General features: G+C 37.7%; 1 protein-coding gene across 2 annotated transcripts in view; it reads right to left on the bottom strand.

Moving 5' to 3' along the window:
* The window catches only part of SMAP1 (small ArfGAP 1), a 95,581-nt gene that overhangs the window by 51,709 nt on the left and 18,132 nt on the right, over positions 1–25,740 (bottom strand). For both annotated transcript variants that reach the window (XM_065631465.1, XM_065631466.1), the window contains exons 2-4: positions 16,693–16,826; positions 15,930–16,015; positions 12,240–12,315 (exon numbers count right to left, since the gene is read on the bottom strand). In XM_065631465.1, coding sequence (XP_065487537.1) covers positions 12,240–12,315; positions 15,930–16,015; positions 16,693–16,826 — 296 coding nt within the window. The remainder of the gene's footprint in view (positions 1–12,239; positions 12,316–15,929; positions 16,016–16,692; positions 16,827–25,740) is intronic.

Raw genomic sequence — 25,740 nt, 5'->3', positions numbered from 1 at the left:
GTTTCTAGAAAAGTTGGGCAATACTGACACCAATTATGAAGAGCAGACAGCAGGAAAGGTAGACAATATCTTTGTTTAATTTAGATCAAATGGAAAAAGACATTTGAGCAAAAAGGCACTAAGATTTGTCATCACAACTACTAAAGACAAGTGACCAAAACCTCCCCACTTTTGGCCACATGTGTAAACCAATAAATTCATCTACATTTCTACATCAAAATCTGAAAAGTAATGTCCAACCATCTTCCAGAATTCAATTAAAGAAGCACACACTGATCTGCTCTGATAACGTATGTTAGCACTATGGTCTGGAAAGTTGACAACTAAGATGGCCTTGATTATTGGCACTTCAAAGAACCAGACAAAAATGATGGCAGCCCCTGCAAGCAACTTTACATGCTGCTAGAAAAAGAATAAAGTCCATGTGCTTGTGTGCATTAAGAATGCGTTGCAAACTGACAACTAGCATCAGAATATTTCATTTAATTCTTAATTTAAGAGTCGTTGGGTCTTTTGTTTAAAAAGTTAATTGAGAATTACCTAAAATAGGGAATGAAGGCAAGGAGCTGTTTCTTAAGTTTCCACATTTATACTCATATGTCCACAAAATTTCGATCGCATTTCAGACCAAAAGACTTGTAGTCATTTCATTTTAGTAATTCCTTCTATTGTTTGTGTTTTGGAACTCCTTTTTAGAAAGCTGATACAATAAAAATAACCATTTTGCATAATGAAACTCAATACTGTCTTTAAAGTATCACGTACATTCAGCGCTGAAAAAGAAAATACATACACCTGCAATTGTACCATAAGATTTCATTTGCACCTATGCCCTGTGAGAAACTCTTTGGTTCACAAAAAAAAGTAAGATCAGAATGAAAGGATCTGCAGGTTTACAATACTTCTCCAGTTCCCTGCCCTCTTACATGGCAATGTGTTACCTATCCCTATTTTGTCCATTAAAAACTTCTATACTATTAAGTTAAAACTTAGTAGTGGCACTATCCAAATACATACTATGTCAATAGTTCACATAAAAGCATCAAAACAAACACTATTTGGCCCCATGGCTGTGATGTAATCTATGCACCAGACGACAATTTCAAGTGAAAAAGGTAAGCTTAAAGAAGCACTAAATCTATCGGAAAACACAACATACAAAACCTAAGAAGGATTTTACTTTAGTTCAGTTTGTACTAACATATTTCTGCTGGTAGATAATAGTTGTACAAACACAGTCATTAAGGTCAAAATACTAAATAAAGTTTTCATCAAATTTTATTTGTAGTTTTTACTAAATCCTGCTCCTGATGCAAATGAATGTTATTATTCAGCCTTTTATTAAAAAGAGTTCACATTAAAGCATTGGAAACCTGTATTAAGCTTCACTTTAAATATGAAATTTAGGGTGCTATCACTCAGAAGATTCAAGAGATTAAAAGTGATTGCATTACCAAACTATGACAATATATTCAGGAAATTAGCAGCTGAACCAAATACAAAGGTGCCCTCGAGTGGTTGTTTTACATGCACACAATAGAGGGAAATACCCTAATAAGAAGACAACTACTCTACACTCATTTTACAGGTTTTAAGTTCAGCTACTATATATGTTTTTCTCATTTCAGGAGACTTTTGACCTTACTACTGCACAGCTCCAACAAATGATGACAACACTAAAATTAGCATCCTATTTTAAAGCAGTAGAAATTACAGACTATTAGATGCATATAAACACAAACCCAATTGCTTACCATTTTTTAAAGAGACCTATTATCAAAATACTGAAAGGAGTATAAGAATACTAATGTACTATTAATAATCTTCTGCTAGGAATTTCTGCAGAAGTTCTTTAGGCTAACTGGTAAGACTTTTTTTAAAGTTACTAAATTTTCTCCTGTATTCAGTGCTCTAACTGCTGGATACCACAGAAAAAGGTTGAGCATCCTATGTTTCACAAAACACAGCAGTAGCTGGCTTCTCAAAAAAGCCTGTACTGCTCTTCTATCAGTGTTCTGAACATGCTCACCACTCCTCCATCCCTTCCATATCTCGTTCCAGGAATACGGTGAAGCTTCTGCACAAGCTGGCTGTAGTTCTGGATGTGTGCAGAGCTCCAGAAGTTCATAAAATTTACATCAAGTAGGGATGCAATTAGTGTTGTGGGAAATACAGATATATTTAATAGTATTAGACTTCAGCGCAAAATATTTTTCCAACTCTGACCAAGACCATCCATACCTATTGTTGCCCACATTTTTTTAGATTATTTAGCTTCTCCTTCAGATAACCACCTCTTGAGATATTATGGAGAGTCACCATGGCATAATTAAAGGTTGACACAGGATAAACAAAACAGGTATTTTTAACTTCTTACTGGAGTGCTCTCCATTTTCCCTGTCCAACCTAATAGGTGTTTTCTCTATTTGTTACAGGGAAAACTGTCTTGAATGAGAGCTTCCCAACACTTCAGAACAATTACTTTTTTTTTTTTCCTAAGTGGCTTACCTTGCTGCAAATAGGATTATTTACATTTTCATGATCCATGTTAAACTAGCAACACGGTCACTGCAGATTTCAGCTTTGGAAGAAGGTTTGCTTACATGGACAGCGTAGCTCACAGCTGGGCGGCCCAGCTGTGTGAGCTGCTCCTTGAATGAGTACTTATGGAAGTGGGGAAAATAAAGACCCTGCACGTGAGAGCAGCCTGAAAATCCACACCCTGGCTTCTGTAACTCATTCATTTAACCACTGCCGGGCAAAGTCCAGCTCAAGGGCAGTCACTAGTGGTATATCCAGGCATTGATACTGGAGCCAACTACGGTACTACTTCATTTACATCCACCCAATGGACAAGAGTACTTCATCAGCAAGGTTGCAGATGATACAAAATGAGGAGAAGCGGTTGATACTCTGGATAGTTGTGCTGCCATTCAGAACACCTTTGACAGGATGGGTCAACAGGAACCACATGAAGTTCAAAGGGAAGTGCCAAGTCCTGCACCCAGGGAGGAATAACCCCATTAACCAGGACAGACTGGGTGTCAAATAGCTGGAATTCAGATTTGCAGAAGAGGACCTGGAGGTCCTGGTGGACAAGTTGGACATGAGCTAGCAAGGTAACCAGTTCTGGGCTCACAGGTACAAGAGAGACTTGCACAGAGGCAGACTAAAGCAAGTCCATCAAATGGACACTAAGGTGATTAAAGGATTAGAGCACCTTTCAGATATGGAGAGGCTTAGTGAGTTGAGTTTGTTTAGACTAGCAGAGGAGAGAAAGACTGTGGTATTGAGAAATAGGACCAAGAGACGTTGAATGTAAATTTAAACACAGGAAATTCCATTGAAACACAAGAATAAACTTCCCCCCCCCGCCCCGCCTCCCGTTATGGGGGCAGTTGAATACTGGAAAAAGTTACCCAGAGAGAAGCTGTGGAGTCCCCAGCCCTGGAGATATTCAAAACTCAACTGGACACAGCTCTAAGCAACCTGTCCTAGTTGACCTCACTTTGACCAGGGGAATTGCATGATCTCCAAAGGCCCCTTCCAGCCTAAGCTATTCTGCAATTCTATAATTCAACCAATTTTAACAGCACCATCTTGCAAAATAAATTTCTCCCACTTTTGCTATCCCTGCCCACAAGTCATAATTCATGTATGGTACTCCAGTGCTTCCTAATGCTGCCCACCTTCATTAGGATATTTCAAAAATACTTCATGCCACTTGATTCACAAATTCCTCACAGACCACTAGAAAAACTAATATGGTTCTTACAATATTGGGAGAGGTAACTGACAACCTCTCTCCAAGCCAATGACTGAATGCTTCTCAATTGTAGCTACTATAAACTTGCTGTTCATGTACCCTATCATACCCCAATTTAACCATCTTAAGGTGCCCACGTGACATATTTTAGTGCAGTACATGTATTATGGATTTAATCTCCTTTAAGATAACTTTCTTGAAAATGTGCCACCAGAGTCTCTAAACTCACATCACATTTTATCCAGTTGCCTAAGTTAATACTTCTTAAATTAAACACAATGTCTTAGGAAAGCATGGAAAATGCAGACCCATTATCCTTTTCCTCCCGTGAACTTAGAGTTATATGAAACTTCTGCTCCATACAAAATTTACACCCTTTCTTAAATATAGAAACTTTGTTTACTATTCTCTAAACATTGGCAGGACATGATAATATATTCACACTCCATGTAGTGGAAATAGATTGTGCCAGTTCATAATTTTTGAGACTGAACATATCCAGAGTCCACTGAAGTTTATTCACCATCCAACCTGAATAAGGCAATTTCCATACGCATTCTGAGAAATTGTGCACCTTCTTCTCCTATGTATTTATTTTTATTAAGGGTTGCAGAAATTGTTTGTGCTAATACCAATACAGGTATTCTTATCAACACCCAACACAGCAACCTCACTGCTTCTCCTCATTATTTGTAAGGCATAGGTATCATCATACGAGATGCAAAACTAAACAAAAGTTTAAGAAAGATTGTCTTTTTACAGTTTTTATTTTACATCAAATAAGACATGCCAAGTTTTTTAAAAATTCAGAAAATATGATTGATTCAAACTTGATATCCTGAACCTCTTTGCCACTTTCATATGCTTTTAACTTAGCAGCATGTAGATTCAATCAAACTAAATTATTTGGATTGGGTACCAGAAACCCGTTCATAAGCGCAGTGCTGTGTCACAAAGAATCCCACCAGTTGCCATTACTCAAGGGTGTATTTTAGGCAGATTTTATTCTTTCTGGAACCTCAGTTCTAAAAATCACACATTTCCTCTTGGCTTATTCGTGAACTGTGTAATCATCTATTTCAAAGCTTACTTCCTCTGATCGGCAATTCTAGGAGATTGTTACTAATTCCCAAAAACCTAAAATAAGCTATTTCTCTTGGCCACTGCATCTGAGATCATGAGCCTCACTAACAAATGTCCTTCCCCCTCACCAGTTGCATAGCTTTGATTACAAGTATTTGGGACTCAATATAGAGATCATCAGTCTAGATGAATACTCTGTTCAGAAATTGTTTTCATAAAAAAAAAACAACCACTCCAAAGTATCTGGAGATGCAGAGCACCAGTCCTAGAGCCACTGGTCTTGTCATACTTCTGCCTTATTTCCAGAGTGAACAAATGACTTCTGCTGAAGATGAGCTAATTTGGCCTTTGAGCACTTCACCCTGTCACATATAGGCACAACGCTGAATTATTCTATTTGTAACCAAAAACCAAGCAACATCTCTCGTCCAAGCACAGAAACCCAGTCAATGCATTTTATCAGCTCTGTTCAGACTTTACCAAGCCAAGGGCTCTGACATTTCATGCTGCCTTCCCTTCAACAAAAGTAAATTCCACCCACTGTTGTCACCTCAGACATCATTTCAGGTACTGGTGATAAACCTGTCAAAGGATGGGCAGAAAATAGGAATAATAAGTAGAGAGGTAGCCTTGGGATCAGCTAAATTTTTAACAATTACAAGAAAGATTATATATGCATATTTTCTCTCTTAAACAACAGGACTTCTGTTCTTTAGAACTTATTACTAATTCTGAAGTGAAGAGATACCAAACTGATAAGTTGTTACACTCTCACATTCCTATACAACTAGGAACTGCCTTCACATCAGTTGAGCAGACAATGCCATTTCTAAACATGTGAGTATGGAGGGGAAGCAATGCAGTCTTACTCTTCAGGTTTTATTATTGCAGTCAGTAATAAGGGTAAATCTCATCTCCGAACAAGTTCTTCTAAACTAGAAAGTGATCTCTCCAGAAACCTTTCATTTTCAGTTCTGGATTCAACTACTATGTTTTAGGATTGGTTAGATTATCAAGGGAAAGCAACAAGGCCAAAAAGTGAACTTGTCAAATAACTGCTTTGTCATGACAGTCACGAGTGTGAGTTAACACTGGAAATCTGCTCTTTTTCACTGGAAAATGCAGTCTGCCCATGAGCATTTCTTGTGACAATCTGAATAGATTCCTGAGAACGCTTCTCATCCTGCATTGAAACCAAGCTGTACATCATCCATATTTGGTTTCAATCAAGTATTTCAAAATAATCAGAAGTTATGATAGTTCAACTAAGATGACAATTAGCCCTGAATACACCCTGTCATTTCTTCAGCCTGTAACAGAATTTCTATTTATGAACTGCAAACATTCCATTTTCATTTCATTAAACATCTCTTACAGCTGCTGGGGATGTCAGAAAATCTACTGTAAACATTGTTTTCCCAATACAAGTAATAAATTTCATAAGAACTGGGGAAAAAACCTGTCCCAAAAGTCGAGAATAGCCAGATCTGCCCTGTTTTCCATGAAAATATCACCACAGGAAATTAAGTAGGGAAAAAAAAATCCTCTTGGTATAAATGCACAGGCTGCAGATAGAAGTCTTACTAACTCAAGTTTCTCTTTTCTGGCTCACCATCACTGTCGCCATCCATGGTTTTCTTGGAAGTAGTAGAAAAGTGGTGTGAGGAAATAAGAGAATATCAAGTTATCCAGAAAATTACCAATATATCCCAGACAAAAAATAAGGTAAAAAAAATATATATATAGAAACAAAAGAGTAACTGCAATTGTGCTAAGGTCTGGTGAGAGGAACACAGGAGAAAAGCCTAAACAGGCAAAAAGTGGAAAAAAAAATACAAAAAGGAGAGTAATTTAAGGCAGACAGCTACCTAGCCTGTACAGTGTTTTCCCATTTGGGAGTTCCTTTTGTATACCCACATTCAGAACTATGAAAGTCTTTTCTGCTGTGATGAGGAGTCTCTCTAAAATAGTAAGGCATTTTATCCTGCTATAAAATCATGATAGCTTTATATTTCATTCTCTTGGAATACGTCTTGTGTCTCCAACAAGATTCGTATTTGCTTCACTTACATTTAGTGCAACAATTCTGAAGAAGTCCTTCAAGTCATTTATTGAAGCGTATGAGTTCAGATTCCTGGGGAAAGGTGTTTGTGTAATTGTAAGCTGAGCTCTTCTAAGAGTGCTCCAGGAGACAGTAAACTAAAGGAGCATTAAGAGTTTAATGCGAGCCCAAAGCAAACAAAAGATTTAATAAGCAACAGGCGTCAGGACTAAGATTGTTAGAGGAGAAATTGCTTTGCATGCTTTACCCTTCAGTTCTGGGACCGTTGTGTACAAAAAACCCCTACGATGAATATAAAAGGCCTTGCCTATGCTTGAAAGTGATAATCAGGTGCAAGTCTGAAGTGGAATGATATTCCTGAGCAGTTTCACGTCAGCACCCACCTGAAGGAGAGTTTTAACATTCCGAACTACTTCACACCACTTGACCTATGGTAACTGTCTGTAGTGAATTACAGAAGTGATGCGAGCTCTCATTTGCGTGGTACAAACTTTCAGGGAAAAATCCAGTCAAGCAGCACGGCACATTGCACAGTAAATTGCTCATATTACTGTATCTTAGATGCGCTGTGTTTGTAAAGACGCTCTAATCATTTCGCTACTATGTGAAGTCTGTTCTATTGGATTCAATGCTATACTTTGTATCAATCACAGCTCATGGATGCTTAAAAATCAAGAAGGGGTTTGGCAGGAAAGTACAGTATAGGAGTACAGTATTATGCTGAGGATATTTAAAATAAGTTGACTTGCTAAGAGCTACTGCCGCTCCTAAGCTAATTATTCGAAGAGCGAAAAAAAAAGTTCCTGCTTTTAACACTACCATATCATGTGTTATTCACAGAACAAATGTATATATATATATTCCCAAGTAACATCCTGTCAGCTTCTAGTATTTTTACTTTTTAAATGTAAGCATTCATAAAAAGCATAAAAAACCATAAAGTCCTGAGTTACAAAATTACATCATACCAAAGCAAAACAGGAAGGCAGTTGCCAGATCATGAGCAGTCGGTCTTTAGAAGTCTCAACAAACCAAGGTCTCACCACAATAGGACTATGAGCTACTTTCTGAGAAATGAAGTGTTGATCTTTTATACCAGTGTGACTCTTGTTAATGTTAGGAGAGAATTATGATAGACACTGACTTGAGAAATACTACTTCTAACTCTGCCATGGGCTAACACTGCTTAAACAGAATATACTTTCATAATAGGATATGTTTGCCAAAATATGATAAGTACCCTACAGTTGTCTTCGCAGTTTTAGTTACAATATCACAACCCTGTAACTCTATCTAAGCATTTACAGATCATTTCAACTCTAAGAGTTTTCTGAAGAGCTGACATGCATCTGAAGATGCCCCCATAGGGTACAAAAAAAATCAGTTTGCCTCCTTGGGTAGGCTAATTTATTCAAAATTCTCTTCTTTACATTGATCAGAATAAAACCTAAAAATACATACTGCTACTTTAACAGCAGCCAAACAGAAAAATTTTCAAAAAATTACAACAGTGCAGTGCTCTCAAAATAAAGTATTTCTACAAATGCATTGATAGGCATTTCTCTAAAACTTTTTCTTCTTGTCTTACAACATTATAAAGCAAATGCATATGTAACTGTTAAAAAAGTTTCTAAAGATTAGAAAAAGGTTTCTGTTCCAAGTAAGTTCTAAAAAAGTACAAATATGCAAAAATAAAAAACCTGAAAGCCACTCATAAAACTCATCCATGTTAACATGTTGCTTTAAATGTCAGATTGATTTTAACTTTATTATCAGTGTTAGTAAAAAATGATGAATACATCATTTCCTTGATATTTTTTTCCCAGGCTTCCTCCCCCAGTTCCATTGCTTATTCTGAACTGGAGCTCCTGTTTTTTGTTTCACCTCCAGTATATGTGAAAGCACAGCTGTGAAAAGAAGGGACAAGCACAGTGTGACCTCTGATAAACCCCCTATCTCCATCTCCTAACCTGACCCTGAGCAGCACAGTTTGCCTACCTGGGGCTACCATTACTGCTACATTCCAGGAGGTTTTTCTCAAGGCTAAAGCCTAAGATTATGGTTAAGAATTAGGCCTGATATCAGAATCTTTCCCAGTACCAAACAAAACAAAACCACAAATAAACAACCAAAGAAAAACAAAACCCAAACACGCCACTGTTCCAGGCCATCAGTCTCTCAGGTCTTTCTAGAAACAAGTCCCAAGCCTGCACTGAGTCTGAGCGAGAACACAAGAGAGTAACTATTTACTGATAACCCACTTTTAACAGTTGAGTAAACTGTGCTACTCATTTAGTCCTGAGCACCGACATAGAACCAGCATTTCACATTTTCCCAACAAAAATGGACCAGAAAACTCTGAGATCTATGCATTTAAATAGACTTCAATTATTTTTTTAAAGTCAGGCTGCTTTCAATCAGCATTAGATTTTTCTAATGTATATTTGATTTCTACTTAAATGCATTATTCTATTTAAAATGTAACTAACCAATAAAACTGCAGATGCCTTTTTTTTTTCCATAGCTTTACCCCGCATTGCTTTTCAGTGAACTGTGAAAAAAAAAAAAAATTTTTCATATTTGCTTATTCTTAGTCTGCACGTTTGATGGCACTACTGGCTCTGCACTGGCCAATTCTGCTGTTAGAGTGTGTGTCTCTAAAAACGAAACTCAGTAAGATGAAATTCAGTCAGAACACAAAACACCTCATATAATTAACAATTATAAACAAGAATTTTGTAATAAAAGAGAAGAGACATGAATCCAGAGCATCGCAGGACAAAGAACTGAACTTTGACGTGTACTCCTGGGCTCCACCAGACAGAATACATTAACACCAACACAGACGTTGTACTTGAAAAGCTTATGATCTTGCCAAAATTAAGCTAAGAGAAATATTGTACTGCATGTTTTAAGAGAACCTATTCAAAACAACTTACATTCTACAGGAAGCTTCTACCACAAGAAGCCTGTCACAGCCAACCAAATCTGGGAAAGCCACTTAAGATTTTTAAATACCACTTCAATGAAATCACTGGTTAAGGAAAGTGACCTTTAGGGCACAGCGAGCTTGTTTCTGCACTCCTATATTACTTGCTCAGACCCAGAAGGGACTCTTTACAAAATGACAACATGTTTATACATCTCTAACTTAAATTGGTCCTAATCCAAGAAGAAGGCATTGCTATTTCAAAGGTGGTAACAAAAAGTAAGTGTCTAAAAGCTTATGTCACCCCAACAATGCTGATTTCAATTAAAAATAGGACACAGGGTGCTCTCTGTAAAAATAAGTGGGGTAAAGAAATTTTCCAGACGAAAAGAACTTGCCATGACATAGCACAAACACTCCACCTTATTAAAGTATCGTGCTAGCAAGTGCTTTGATGCTACCAAAATACTTGGCAGAGTGCTGCAGGTTCCAAACAGGAATCTCCCCCTTTCTCCACAGCTGCCCATCAGTTCCCAGCTCCTGGAAGGGTGGACAGAGGCAAGGTACCTAGGATGCCATGAGGACTGCAAAAAGGAAGCTTTAGAAACCATCACCACCCCCTGCTCGGGGATGCAGAAACACGTACCTCTGCAGAACTCCCTTCCTCACCCCATTCTTCTCAAACTCCCCACGTACCTCCCTGTGCTGCAAGAGTAGGCAACTTCCCCTCTTCCCTGCCAAGAGGGTCCAGGAGCAGAAAAGCAGCATATCGGACATGCAGAATGGAGACCCAGCTTCACCTTTTCTTCCTCTTCCCTGTCAGTCCCAGATCCATGCAAAAGATGATCACTGAATACCAGTCACACCTGTGCGCTGGGCTGGGACCAGAGCCAAGGAGGGTAAGCAGTATAAGCAGCAGACTAGGACTATAGGTGCTATAATACAATGGTTCGGTCAGCTTAGTATTGTGTACTTCTATGATTTTGCTATAACTATGATTTCAGATTGTCTACCTCCAACCTGGTGTTCGATGGCCTTGAAGAAATGCAGGTGAATGTGAATGTTCATGAGTCATCTGTTGCTAAAATATTTCATAATCAGATTTTGTTCTTATGTCAGGGAGATTGTGCCATTTACATGAGTTAGTGAAAGAAAAGCCTAGGTAGGAAGAAATAAAATGGTGTTCCCTACTCAGCAGTAACATGCTCTTCAGCTTGTCTGGATTCTATCCCTACTGCTATGACAGGTAAAGCGATTCATACTAGCCTGCAATACATTAAGCAAAATCCGATTACTCCTTCAAACATATTAAGGCAGCAGTGGACTATTACATTAGACACCTTGGTTCGCTGTTTAGAAAGATCTTGGGAGTCTTTTGAACTTTTTAAAGAAGTATAATTTTAAACAATTCTTCCTATTTTCTTCTTTGGAATCAAAGCAAGGAAGGGTAACTGTAATTCAAATCTCAATTTGTATTTTACCTCTTAAGCGAATCCATTTTCTCGCTACTTCAGCAATGCTTAATGAAATACACTGTTCTAGTTTCCAGGTTTGGGGTTTTTTTATCCTTCTAAAATTAAACTATCATTCAAATATCCATTTTCTCAGACAGCAGAGGCAGCATAAACTCCCACTCTTTCTGTCCACCTTTGCACGTGTTTCCCTATCAAAGTTCACTGCCGAGTCAGAAGGAGTAGTAAGTTACATGTTAGACTGCACTTGAATAATGTAGGTATAGAGGAGCGAGTGTTTAAGCATACATACACCTATATAAATACAAGGCTGTGAACTTCAGTAAAGGCTGACATGAGAATGTCAACTGCTTTGCCGGAAAAGCACTCACCTACTTACCATAGTGACCACACAGATACATGATCAAACACCTGGTTTGCCACATTGCCCGTGTCTGCTTTAACAGTGCACCTTGCTCCAAGAAATAGTCTAGAATTCAGCAGAGCAATAAGACTCACAGAAGAGGGGCGCAAAACACCCCGGGATTTCTCATCAAGGTATTACAGAGAATGAGCGAGGACAAAATCACCAGGAACAGTAATCCTATCTTATCCCTGGAACGTGGAAAAACATATTCAGAAAGGACCCAAAGTCTACGGTTGAAGAACTACTCATCATTGAAAAAGAAAAACACAATATAAGGAGTCGGAAGCAAGGTATTTGTTGGATCATAATGCTTTGCTGTTATAAAGGTAACACACAATGTATGTTGAGCTTACAGAATGTAGAAATAGCTTTCAAGAGATACAAAAGAAGGAATTTAGCTCTGTATGAAGAAGTTTCCAACTGTGAAAGACATTTTAATATACATAAAGTTTTCTACATTTCTCTTCTACAACTTTCAAAAAAGAAAAGTGACAGAATTCTTGGTGAAACTGTTTACTTACATTGAAGGCGTTAATTGCATTTTTATCATAATACTTCTTCTTTTCATACTTATCCCTGATGAAAAATTCCACAGCTCTGGAAGTAGCTTGTTTAAGGAAAAATATGCATCCAGATAAATAGCAACATTAACCTAAAAAGCTGACAGGTTATTAAAATTAAAGAATTGCACCAGATTCTTCCTCCATCTCATTTTGTAGTTTTAAAACAACAGAACAAACTGCTCTACACAGTACAATCGCTATTGCAGTGTCCAAAAGGAGCTGCTTTTTACTACAGAGAATTAATCAGTCTAATCTCTCAATGAAACTATATGAGAAAGATATACTCGAAGTAACTCAGTGTTCCACAGCTAGGACATTTTTGCTTGGTATTTACAAGCTATGGGGCTGTAGTACAGCAAATACTTGAACAAAGGTACTTGTATACGGTAAATAACTGAAGTATAGTTTACCACCATAACTTGGGAAAAAATACCTTCTCTTCTGGTAAGAGGTGAAATGTATGTACCTGTTCTCTGACATGCACAAATTATATCATTAATCAAGAGCTGATCCTAAACAGTTCTCTGAGATCAGTAAGTCCTCCATGAAAGTCTCCTACTACAGCAAGCATCTAGGTGGAAGGGAAAGAAAACTAAAACATCAGTGAAAAAAAAATATTGAAGCACAGGTGGAAATAGCAGCAAAGAGATTGATGTAGAAGACCAGAACTGACAGCTCACTAGCTCAACCACAAAAAGGACAACTAGTTGTTTCTCAATTATTCTCTCAGCTTAACAAAGCAGCTCACCCAAAGCAGTGTGAATACTTTACCTTTAGTAAAGCTGATTCTCTGGTATCTGTAGAATAAATTTTAACTAATTCATTCATCAATGTGATTATCCATTCAAAAAGTCAAATTGCAACTGTGGAAGTTCACAGCAATTCTTCCTCAATCGATGGAAAGATACCTTAGCTCCAAGTAACATCTCTTAAGATTAACACTAAACTCAGAGCTCTCAGTTCCTTCATTCTATGCATCAAATTATATTGTCAACAACCACATTTAGTTTCAAATTGTATGCAAGTGTCGCCTGAAGACACTGCTTCATAAAAGTCGTAAAAACGAAAGCATTCTTTTCTACCTCTTTCCAAATATATCTACATTCTAAAGGGCATCTTGAGCACATAGAACTATCTTAGTACTAATATTGCATTATTCTTTACACAAACCGAAGGACTGTCATTTTGCCAAAAAATCAATGTATATTATCAAATTACAAAATAATGGAACTTGTGCAATATGGAACTCCCACAACTTTCCAAATGTAGCTAAGCCTAAACAGGACTCCCTCAGTTTATTTTCAACTTGCAGTACAAATGACTGCATTATATAATCTCAGTGGGAGGAGACAGAGAAAAGGAATTAAGTTCTTTTCCATGTTTTGGGGCTGTTACTGGATAACTGTATTAAATTATAACTAATTAAGAAGTAAACAGAAAAGATGCAAAACTTGTTATAAAACACCTTTAAACAACCTATTCTTTCTTCAAATAAAGTCTTAGTTATCTGCAAAAATTAACATTTTCAGATGGACATTTATTTTGTCAAGTGTTCTATTAAGTTTTGGCTGCTCAGGTTTGGGTGTTAGATATTTTAGTTCTTTTGCATAAATATTTCCCTATTTTTAGCAGTTTCCCAGAATGTACACTTGATATTTCAGATAATCAGAAAGTTCCTATTCAAAAGTTATTAACAGGGAATCATAAGTATTTACATTTCATAGGGTTTAATTTTTCAGGATGCTGTTACACTAGGGTATTAAGTTGTGTATTTTGAAAAAATATGCACTTTAGTTGTTATCCCACTTCAATATGTGTGAATTTTTGGACCATGTCTACATTTCTTTAGATCAGTAAACTACTGCATTCTTGTTAACAAAATAATTTAAAGCAAACTCAGAGGTTTTAAGTGGTGAGCAAAATGAAGAGACAAAAAAAATTATTTAATCTACCCTCAGAAAAAAGAAGGCATTTTTCAAACACGAAGCTAAAGCTGACATACAAAAAACCACTAAGATGATATTGATAAGACACAATGCTGGTTTTGTAGTGATACAAATAACAAAGAGGAAAAGCAAAAAAGCCCATAACACAACAGCTTGTCATGAATGCCAAGCAGGTAGGTAACTGCCAAAATTATGGGGGAACTGACAAATAAAATAGAAAATGTTGGCATCTTCTCTTCTGGCACTCTATTTTGAATAGAGAGAACACATGCAATAAAATATATTCAGTTGACCAGGTCCACTACTTAGAAATTGACAACTGTTCAAAAGGCTATAGAGTTACTTCAAGGTATACAGTGTCAACAAAATTATTTTTTTGAAAGTCTAAAAACTAACTTTTGGCCTGATCTGACAAGAGAAACTTAGAGTAAAGCATTATTGCTTCTCCTGCAATAGCACCAGGGAATTGAAGTTATCTGCAGTAAAAACAAAATATACATCTTCAAGACCCACTTTTGAGTAAGCTTTAGTGAAAGTATTTCAGTCTCATGGTTGAAATAAAGTTCAAGAATATTACGGCTGGAATACTGCAGTGCTATCTGGTTCCAGTGACCTTTTCCTCATGCGTATGCATGTTTAATTTAAAACCTACTGGAATATGAAGAAACACTCCCTGTTTTGCTCAAGTGCATTTTATTATGAGTCTAACCCTTCCAAAAAAAAAAAAAAAAAAAAAAAATCTTCTGTGCATAGCATATGGAGCATAGTACCCAATAAAAAGAAGAACTAAAATCACTTTCTGATATAGAAAGAGAAAACTGAGATCCAGTTATGACTAAGTCGGCTTATCAGCCTCTGTTGCTTGTATCATCATTAGGCTAAGAGAGCTAATGAAGGATTCAGCTCACTTAACAGTAGGTGTTCAGGGTCTCAGTATAGTGAAAAAATTCCAGTAAGATCAGGTGAAGCAAATCCTACCTGTCAAGAAACATCACTAAATCAGGAGATAATTCAAATCTAAATTAATGCCATTACACATTATCCTAACAACTTAAAAAAGGTATTTTTTGAGGAAAGCTATTTATTGGCAGTAGGAAATTTTTCTCTCAACCCTCCCCTTCCAGGTATATGGTGATAACCACACATCAACACAAGTAAGTGGTGGCTGTCAGAGAGGTTTGGTTTATTTTGATATTCCCATGCTAGTCATCTGTCCTCACACACTTCACAGAATGCATACACTTCAACTCAAAAAAATTACAGAATACTTTATCTAGAGGAAGATATCCATAATTACACTTGAGTAAGACCCAATCGCTTATTTTACTTTACCATTCAGCTCATTATTTCCTGTTCAAATGCTTCCAACTTCAGCTGGCAGTTACTCAAGATAAAGACAAAATATTCAAGAGCTCTCCAGTATCACTCTAACTTCCTACATATAGGGAATTTATCCAGTCATCTCTTCTGAAAGCAAAAATAAATGGGGCTTGCCAGATCTCATTACAAAGTAGATTTGCTATAACTGAAGCAATTTAAACCTTTTCTGAACCATTCCCAACTTCTACTGTCATTTCTTATACAACAATATCAATGAAATAAATAAGATAAGCTGCCAAACATAGCAGTTCCTTGAAAGAGTCATAACATCTAAATCGCATTAAAAGTCATTTCAATGTGAAAGCTAAAACAAAAAGGATACTGATCTGTTTGAGGTCTTCGGAAGTTCTCTGGTAGATTAGCTTCATAGAGTAGCCTTGCTTTAGTATTTCCCATTTCCTGCATGCACTAAGGAAAAGCGGTAGAAAACAGTTAGATCGCGTCCTTCAATACTTTAAATCCTGAAACAGTCAGAATGCTGTTGGTGTGCTTAAATGACACTGCAGGTTTTTAACTTGGAGACCTCTGTTGCCACATGTGTTGGGAGATGCTCCTGGGGCATGGGAGGGCTGCCTGCCAAGACCTGCTGGACAAAAGCTGGCAACACGGGTGCTGTTTACAGTGTAAACCAGCCCACCGAGGGAAAGAGAAGCTTTCGGCTCTCGGGATGGCTCTTCAGACCAGGAGAAATAGGAGTAAGAAAACTTGTTTGGCAGCAGAAAGAGGTTTCAGCCTGGAACATACCTAGAGAAGTCAGTACTTGGTATACCTAAAGAATGTAATCAAGAATCAGACAAATACGTGAACACGGTATACCGCACTGTCCCTTACTGCAAAGGAAGAGGCTTACAACACATTTTCTACAGATAAAACGAAGAAGCAGCTTTCTGAGTCCCCATAGCAAGGTACAATATATCTAAAATGATTCAGAAAAGAACTTAAACTCATTACAGTAGAAATAGAACACATTAAGAACTACTTTGATTGTAAAGCATTTAAGTTGGGGCGTCATGAAGAACTCAAATCTTTTCAAAAGGACTCCTGGCATTTCCTCCAAATTGAAAATATAGCTTAAGATATTTTACCTGTATTTGCTCTGGTGTCCACTGGTCCAAGTTGACAGACTTGACCCTTGATATATGGACCCCAAGATTTCGATGTATTCCAGCACATCTGATGCAAATAAAAACACCAGTGTTCCAAGAGGCCCATCTTGGACCTAAGGAGAATGGAGAAATAAATTAGTTATTTTCAAAATTCCATATACTGTGAAGATTTTCTTTGGCATAATTCTATACTGACAACAGGAATAAACAAGTCTGAATAAAGACTCACAGCTGTTTCTCTAGGATATCTAGTTACTTCTAACAGTCTCCACTGTTAGCAATTTTATTTACTGCTTACTACTTTTAAGTAATGTCACACAGCGTTTGAGTTAGCCAGATTAAGCTAGGAAGTAATATATTGTGTCCACTGTGTCCACACCCCCCCCCCGCAAAAAAAATGCGAACAAACTTTAGAAAGTTGGCTTGCTAATAAAAACAAGATTTTGCTTACATCTTAATTAACCCTTACAGCTATGCATCAGATGCAAGCATCAGCAGAAATCAGTAGCTGTTGCCCCTTTTTCTCCAATTAAAAACTGCCTAAGACATGCGTCTGTAGCTAACTTGAAATTAGATGCAGGGCAATCTTATGTTAATGCAACAAACCCTTTAATACCTCATACAACACAGACTTTACAACACTAGCATGCAAACTCTTAGGGAATGATTATACAGAGATTTGCAAAACCAACTGATGAAAATATCCATGACTACGAATGGTGGAAAACCAAATACATTCAGTACCCTTGATTCCTAAACTACAGTATGAGTTGCCATTCACAGCTCAACGAATTTTCCTGCTGAATCTGGTTAATTTATGAACCTTACTATTGCTTCTCAGCAGTGTTGGCATGTTGAGACAGACCTAAAGTCCACTGGCCTGAACTTCCACAGTGACACCTGGGATGTTTGACTTGAAGTTACTACACAGTCCCAAATTAAACACGCTTACTTACATCATTTTTTTCCAGCTCTGTACAACATCACTGTTAAAGGCGCTGCTTTAAAGTACATCTAGTTCTGAGCTCTAAGGAGTTCACAGATTAAATATTAACGATTGAAAGCAAGAAGGCGCATTGAAGAGCTGGAAAATGGTTATTATTTTCCACCTTTGTATGACAGATGAGCACCTAGATCACTCACGCAACTGCAGCAGTTTGCTTTTCAATATTAATGTACTGCACGAACACTTTCCTGAGGCCTAGAAAATAATTTTATGCCTCCCTCTCCTGATTTTCAGCTTATGACTGCATTGGGTTGACCCCAGCCAAACTCCCACAGAGCTGCTCACTCACCCTCCTCTCCTGCAGGACAGGGAGAAAACAGGGGAAAAATGAGAAGACTTGCAGACCAAGATAACAGTTATAATAAGGGAAGCCAAAACTACGCATAAGCAAAGAAAAAAAAAGTAAAAAAAGGATTTCTTCACTGCTACCCATCAGCCGGCAGGTATTCATCCACTTCCTAGAAAGCTGGGCCTCAGCGCACACAACACTTGCTTTGGAAGACACCACCATAACCAAGAATGTCCCTTCTTCCTCCTCCTTTCCTTGAGCATTTATTGCTGAATACAACATCATATGGTATGGAATGGTCTGTTAGAGCCAGCAGCTGTCCCAGCTGTGTCTCCTCCCAATTTCTTGCTCACCCACCTATCTATGGGGTGTAGAACAGAAAAAAGAAAAGACCTGATAATGTCCATGCACTATCAACGTGTTCAGCAATAGCCAAAACAAGGAAGCAGGAGAAATACTTTTGGTTAGACTCCATTCTTTTGAATTGGTATTCAAAAATCCCAAGACACATTCACAGCTCCTCCAGATTTGTTCCAAGAAGTCTTCCTCTTACTAGCGGAAATACTGGCTATATTTTGTGTAGCCACCTTGCTTCTAATTTGTCTTGTTCAAGATCTCAAGAAGTCAGACCATCGGACATCCATTGCTTGACCTTTAAGACTAAAATTATTAAGATGACTGGCTGTTTTCAAAGTGCATGCTACCATCATAAAATTAGATTTCAGGGGTCAAGGATCTAACAGTTATTCATTAAAACTAATACATTATTTCCCGCATGGAACTTATATGTTAAAACTATTACTTGTCAGGTAAGAATGAACAGCTGTTTGCAATGCGTGTCTTAAATAGTTCAACAAGCAACCTGTTGCCCTGCTTCCCCTCCCCCCCAATAAAACAAAATACTCACCCTGTTCTTACAGACTGCGTAGATCTATAGTACAGGAAGATCCCACTTACCACTTTAAGTTTTAGTGCTCCAGGACAGAGTTTTGCAAGCCATTTGCCTCAAGATCTTTATCAAGTTTCAGCTAAAGTAGCACACCAGAAGACCCTTAATCAAAACACCTCCTTAGCCACTCCATTGTTGACAAAGTCCCTCAGCTTCTACAATTGCTTACAATGCAGCCATGACGGTTCAGAAACTAAAAGGTAAGGCAAGGTCTTGAGTGCCCAACAGCTTCTCCAGTTTTTCTCCCAAACTATAACCCACAGGTGTGCCTTCTAAAGAGGGAAACCAGTTTTGATCAGGTTACTGTATGGACAGGAGGTGTTTCTCTGTAGTATCCATATGCTGTCCATATTTTTATCCTGCAAGTGTTCACACAGCCACTATCAACTTTTTACCACAACAGAGTATGTACAACTACACATCACAAGTTTCCTATTCTTCAGGTTTCTCCTCAGCTACGACATCCCAGATAGGCAGGTTCTCCATTAATGACACAAGACTGGAATGAGGGCTTGACGTGACTGAAGTCTGTCTTCATAAATGAAGAGGGACATCATTAACTTTGTAGTTTAATAATTTAACTTAAAATTTTGTTAACAGAAAAAAGATCATAACACTACTTATGAATTAGGTGGTTTTCTGCTGGAAAAGAACAGTTTCATATTTCCCCAGAAGCTCAGATTTCATTAATTTGTACTTATTTCTGAAATAACTTAGGGAAATGATATATATTTAAGCAATACAGTAACACACTTGAGGCCAGACAAAAATGTTCACATGCAATCTCTGAATTTATTTCAGATTAATGACAATATGCAATATTGAACATTTCTAATGAAAAAATGTTTTAATTAAGGCAAATCAATTACAGTCACAGTTAAGCAGAAGGTAAAAGAAGTTACAAAATAATATTTTCTGTGTAGGCATCAAACCAGCTGTGCTTGACTTAATCAGTCAAATAAAGCTTAGTCTTAAACGTTCCTGTGTGAGAAATGTTTAACAGTAATTTGGACTGATTCAAACAACAATTTACAGTTATCTCAATTCTGTATGAAGTCAGGATCCTCATTTCTGTACACAGGAAATACTTTGCACTTAATAGAAGAATTTGCAGGTTTCTTTTCATTGGGTCCTTAAAGATACATTTGTTTTTCCTCAGCAAAATTTGCAAAAGCAACCTAATTTATCTGCTGCATATATTTTGCTAGCCAATTAAAAAACCCCAGACTTTTGGCTTCAAAAATGAAGACTGGACCTTAAGAATCTTGCTGACTGCTATTTTATGCTGCTTAAAACACTTTTACATGTCAGTAGTGTTATCTTACCTATCAAGAACTGCATTATACAGTGCAACTCCAATCAGCCAATATTAACATGAAATACTGTTTGATGTGCTTTAATATAATCATAATTCTATTCTTTTGAAAGCCATTTGAATACAAGCTTTTTACTAGAACAGCTGAGCTGCACTTCAGCAGCTTGCTGCACCACTCCAATATTAAAATACACGTCAAGTAACTTCTTCAGTCATTTAAGATACAGATAACTGCTTAAACACATTTTTGGCCTCTTTCACCTTTTATTAAAGTTAATTCAAGGAAAAAAGCCGTAAGACTTGTGACCAATGTTTAAACTATGCTATATAGCACAATAGTATGAAGTCCCTGAAACACTGGCTGAACCATAGCATAAACTTCAGCCACCCAAAGACAGATTGCTGCTTCCAAGATGAGAATCTAATCTATCTTTTTTTTTCTTCAATCTAAATTTTTCTTTCTTTTCTATGTTTGTCTACTGATTTCACTTAAATTTCCGTTTCAGTTCTTAATAGGTAGCTAGGTAAGGTCAGCTGTGAAGGTGTGGGCTATTTTCCAGAGAAATTACCAACACAAGATTTTGAATGAATAAGGTCATTCTTGTGAACACCTGCCAACCTTCCTCAGGATGGTCTGACATTAACAATTTCAGTAACCTTTAAAATAACTTATCCGGAATAAAAACCCACAAGCTTTCTTGTGCATATTTAGTCTTACTAGGCAACTGTGATTCAGTCAGCTTCATAAAAAGCAGCGATTAAGTTTTGATTTGAAATTTAAACACAGCACAAGTGCCAACTTCTTGTGAGAGCTAAACGGAAGGATGGATTTGAGCTGTCATACAGCTTCACACAAACTGATTTGGAATTGTGGCTATTACATGTTAGATGGAGCAACACTTCCCACCGTACTGGGCCTGCCTGGGATGGAGTTCCCTTTCCTCCTAGCAACCCATATGGAGCTGTGCTTTGGATTTGCGGCTAACACAGTGCTGCTGCTATGACTAAAGCCTCGGCTGCTGCTGGGCAGTGCTTGCCCAGAGCCAAGGCTTTCTGTGCAACCCCCACCCAGTAGGCAGGGGGTGGGCAAGAGCCTGGGAGGGGACACAGCCAGGGACAGCACACCCCAACTGACCAAAGGGACATCCCAACCCATAGGACACTGTGCTCAGCCACAACAACTGGGGGAAAGGAGGAGGAGGAAGGGGGAACATTTGTGTTTATGGCACTTGCCTTCCCAAACAACCTTTACACCTGCTGATGGTTGCTTCCCATGACGTAGCTGGACATCTGCCTGCTAATGGAAAGCGGTAAATTAATTTCTCTTTTCGTTTCACTTGCAGGAGCAGTTTTTTCTTTCCCTATTACACTGTCATGATCTCGACTAACAATTCTTTCCACCTTCCTTCTGTTTTCTCCCCATTCCACCAGAGAGAGGAGCACACCAGAGGTAGAACGGCTGCTCACTGGGGTCAACCCACCACATCTGCTACATTAATTCACATTCAGAAATTGTGTATCAAGTTTTGAATAGAAACTAGAATTCAATTAGATGCACAGAAACAGCACTAATTGTGACATACTTAGAGTATTTAAATTGTCTTTTATTAGATCCCATTGAGACCCTAAGAATGAAAGAAATATGTAGCCACAAGACACACATTTCCTTGTATGTTTTTAAGCTTTTAGAATTGCTAGGTAACTTTTGAATTTAAGAAACAACCTGAAGAGAGTTTTTTCCAGTTACAGTAGACTTCCATGCCAGTATAGTTATTGTACATAACATTCTCCCTACTTGCAGAAATATCTACAGGTACTAAAAAACTGAGACAATTTTTAAATTGCTGAAAAAGTTATCCGTCTTCGCATGACATTATTTCATTCTAAAATGCACTTCGAAGTGTGAATGTTGTGAAAAAGGCATCATTTTTACATATTCTCCGGTGAGGTGAAAGCTTCTCTCCCAAGGTATTTCCATTTTTTTCTGCTTTTTCCCCACACTCGCCTCTCCTCAATATATAATTTTTTAGAAGATATTTCTCTTCCATATCGTTTAAACTGGACTAGTACTAGTGCTTAATGTGTGTGTATACAGTTCCATACATCCCTTTCTTCCCCATCCCCATAACTCATTCAGTTAGGCTATATGTTCTACTCCATTATATTAGAAAGCTGTTTGAAGAAGCTGCAATGAACAGTCACAGCACTGCTGATACACCTTGCTAATGTGCTTATAGCTGATACAACCAACTTTTCCAAAGGAAACACAAGACAAAGCAGGTCAGTTTCTAGAAGTCCAAGGTTTAAGGTTTATTCCAAACTGCTCAAGTTTTATTTTGCATCAGCGGATGCATAGTACTGTATCAGGTACAAAACAAGGCTTACATGATACTGCTCATTTAAGATGCTGAGGAAAAAGTACTTTTATCTGTATTACAAAAATATGAAAGCCTCATATACTAACTGTATATGACTCGAAGCAGTCAATACAGTGTGAAACACTTCTTTAGTCTCTGTTTGACTAGTCTGTATAAAAATCCTTTAACTGCTTTAAACATCTCAGTCAACACTCTGTCCTCTACTCAGCTTCTACCTGCAGTAAGAAATTAGTGAGAAAGGTTATACACTACCGGACAAGACTGGGCAGGAGCAGGAGTACCTATCACACAAACAAGTTAAAAAATAAAAATTTAAAAAAAAAAAAAAAAGGCAGTCGAGACCAGAACAAACTGACAAGAGGCAAAAGGAAACAAAAGTATTGGGATATGACAGAATTGGGAGATGTCCACAAAGGAGCAAGTATAAGATTATTGCAGATATGAGTACAAAGTAGGAGAACGATGATGGTTGCATCCCTTACCAGAATAATTCAGAATTTCCTTCCCTCCATCAGTCCACTACGATCTGTTTAGCTTACTGTAACTGCAGGTTAATATTGCAACACTTCTTTTGCTGCAACATTGGTGCTGCCCACTCCCACTAAACATCTCAGTTTACAGAGAGCAAACAGAGGTCAGAATTGGGGTAAAAAGAACGAGCACACAGCCTTTCAATTTTGGATTTGCTGTCAAAGTGAAGGGTGACTATTTTACACCTCAGCAAACTGCTCTGAACCCTTTACACTATGTGCATAAAACCAGTTAGCCAGGAGACTAGTAAGTTTGAGACAAAGTTTTAAATGAAGAAAGCTTCTCAGGACTAAATTTAAATAAGGATTGCATTACAGAGGCACATAAATACAAAATTAGTCTTCACTCTACATTCCTGCAGTTACCAATTAGCAATTCTACAAAGAAGGGAGACAAGTATTACATACAACAGAGTACCAACTGCTTTGCATCTCAATATAGCCTGTAGCAAAAGTATCTTGGGCCAACATCTTCAAAGACTTCTGACAGAGTACAATTCTTCCTTTCACTCAGATGCACCCTGCCTGTCCTTTGACCATAAAGCACAGTGAAGTTACTTCAATTCTCTTCTGTTTCTCCGAATTCTGCTTCTGGTTGACAGACTTTATTTGTCAAATAACTGGCTCCATCTTGTGGAAAACAGAATTAACTACAAGAAAACCTACTTGTCTCTTCCGACTCATCCTAAAAGGTTGCTAGCCAGTTCCTAAAAACTACCACTTTTTGGCCAAAGACTTACTAAAAGCCTCAGTGGCTGCATCAGTACAAGCATGTCCATGCAGTGCCTGCTGTCTCTGCATTACTCCCCCACCCAAGTCATATTGCACAAGTGTTCTGCTACTCAATATTTCAACCAGGTTACCAATGCATATTTTCCAGAAACATCTGTAATTTCTCCAAACTGAGGTAAAGATCATGAACAGAAGACAAGCACTCATATGTCAGATACACAGAAGAGAAGGAAAACAAGTAAGCAGCAGTTTTAGTTTGTGTAATTCAACACAAGAACAACTCAGTAACACAAACCAGTCCCTCCTCCAGTGGGGACCCAGGGAAGAACAAAAGAACCAAGGCAGAATTACAGTGACTCCTCCGAGTTTCTCTCATCAAAACATAACACACTAGAGACAGTGATTACATCAAGGTGATACTAAAATACTCAAAAGCAATACATTTTCAGTCTAATCCTGCTGCTTCAAAGACCATCGCTTACTAACTTTGTTGGAGGCTGCTTAGTTTTCCCCTCAAAAAGTAGAATCGCATCCACCATCTCCAACCATTTTTGATTCACGGACTTTCAGACAGTAAAAAAAAAAAAAAAAAAAAAAAAGAGAGAGAGAAAATAAATGCAACAAGAAAACACCCCCCCAACACAAAAAGCTTTATTGCAATGTTAATTATGTCCACTGAGTCAGACTTTGTGATTTAAAGAACAAATCTTCTTAGAATAAAAAAATCTTGCAGATCTTACATAAAGATTGTGAAGCAAAAGAAACTGCGCAAGAACCACAGTACAAGAATCTTTTTTTTCCTCAAATAAAATGTTCAAGATCCTTGAACCTTTAGTCTTTTGAGACTACTGGTATGGGACTATTTACCCATCCACTTGATCCACTGAATTAGTTTCTGATTAAGCAGAACAAATAGCCTGAAGCACATTCTTGTGTCACATCTAGTTCCCCACAGTAAGCTTGATTTCTTTTCCTCTACAGCAGAAGAGGCTTCCTTGCTTTATCTCCATACCCAAAGACTAGGAAAACCATGCAAATACAGTCTTTACCTGCTTTTCAGATGTCAAATAACTATGCAGCAAAATATGGTTTTATATAAACAAAGCCAACAGAAGGCCATAGCTTAAAAATATCTCTAGTTTTCAGAAGTCTCTTACAGATGCCTTAGTAAGCCTGTGTTTTGATAATAATGGCCAGAACTTGAGAACTTAAAATTTGCCACATTAAAAAAAAAAGTGCATGGGGAGTTCAAATGAGAAGGGCTGTTTTCGCGGTTTTAAATAAAATCAAACTCAAAACCATAAAGTTGCACTGAGGGCAGACAATTCAAGCAACTAAACACACTGTTCCAGAGTCCAGCTTGATAACAGCTGAGATTTGTGTGGTTCAAGGTATATTGCATGAACAGGGGAAAGACAAGCCTTAGCAGCATCATTTGGCTATTTTTAGCCAGTGTCTGGTAAGTGGTATAGAATTTCAGGGACAGAATTCCTCCAAGTTTGTCTTTTCTATCTGGATAACCATTTTCAATTGAAGTCACCAACAAATCCATTAAGCTCAGTCCTATTCACAATTCCGAAGAGGCCGCGTAGAAGTATTCTGAATGAAACTCTTCACCTGCACAACCCATCTCACCTCTACAAGTCAGAGAAGTAAGTATTGACGAGTTTCAATTATTCCTTCAGCTCACTGATCCATTTGCTTCAATAGCATCAATAATTGTTAGAAGCGTTTCAAAGGAATTGTGAGAGCATCCTTATTTCAAGGGCTGTGTAAAGCCTTAACTAGAAAGGAAGTACAGTGACATCAATGTTCTTTCAGTTCTCTG

This window comes from Caloenas nicobarica, chromosome 3 (assembly GCF_036013445.1).
Source record: "Caloenas nicobarica isolate bCalNic1 chromosome 3, bCalNic1.hap1, whole genome shotgun sequence".
NCBI classification, from domain to species: Eukaryota; Metazoa; Chordata; class Aves; order Columbiformes; family Columbidae; genus Caloenas; species Caloenas nicobarica.
This window is presented reverse-complemented; position numbering and strand designations above follow the sequence as displayed.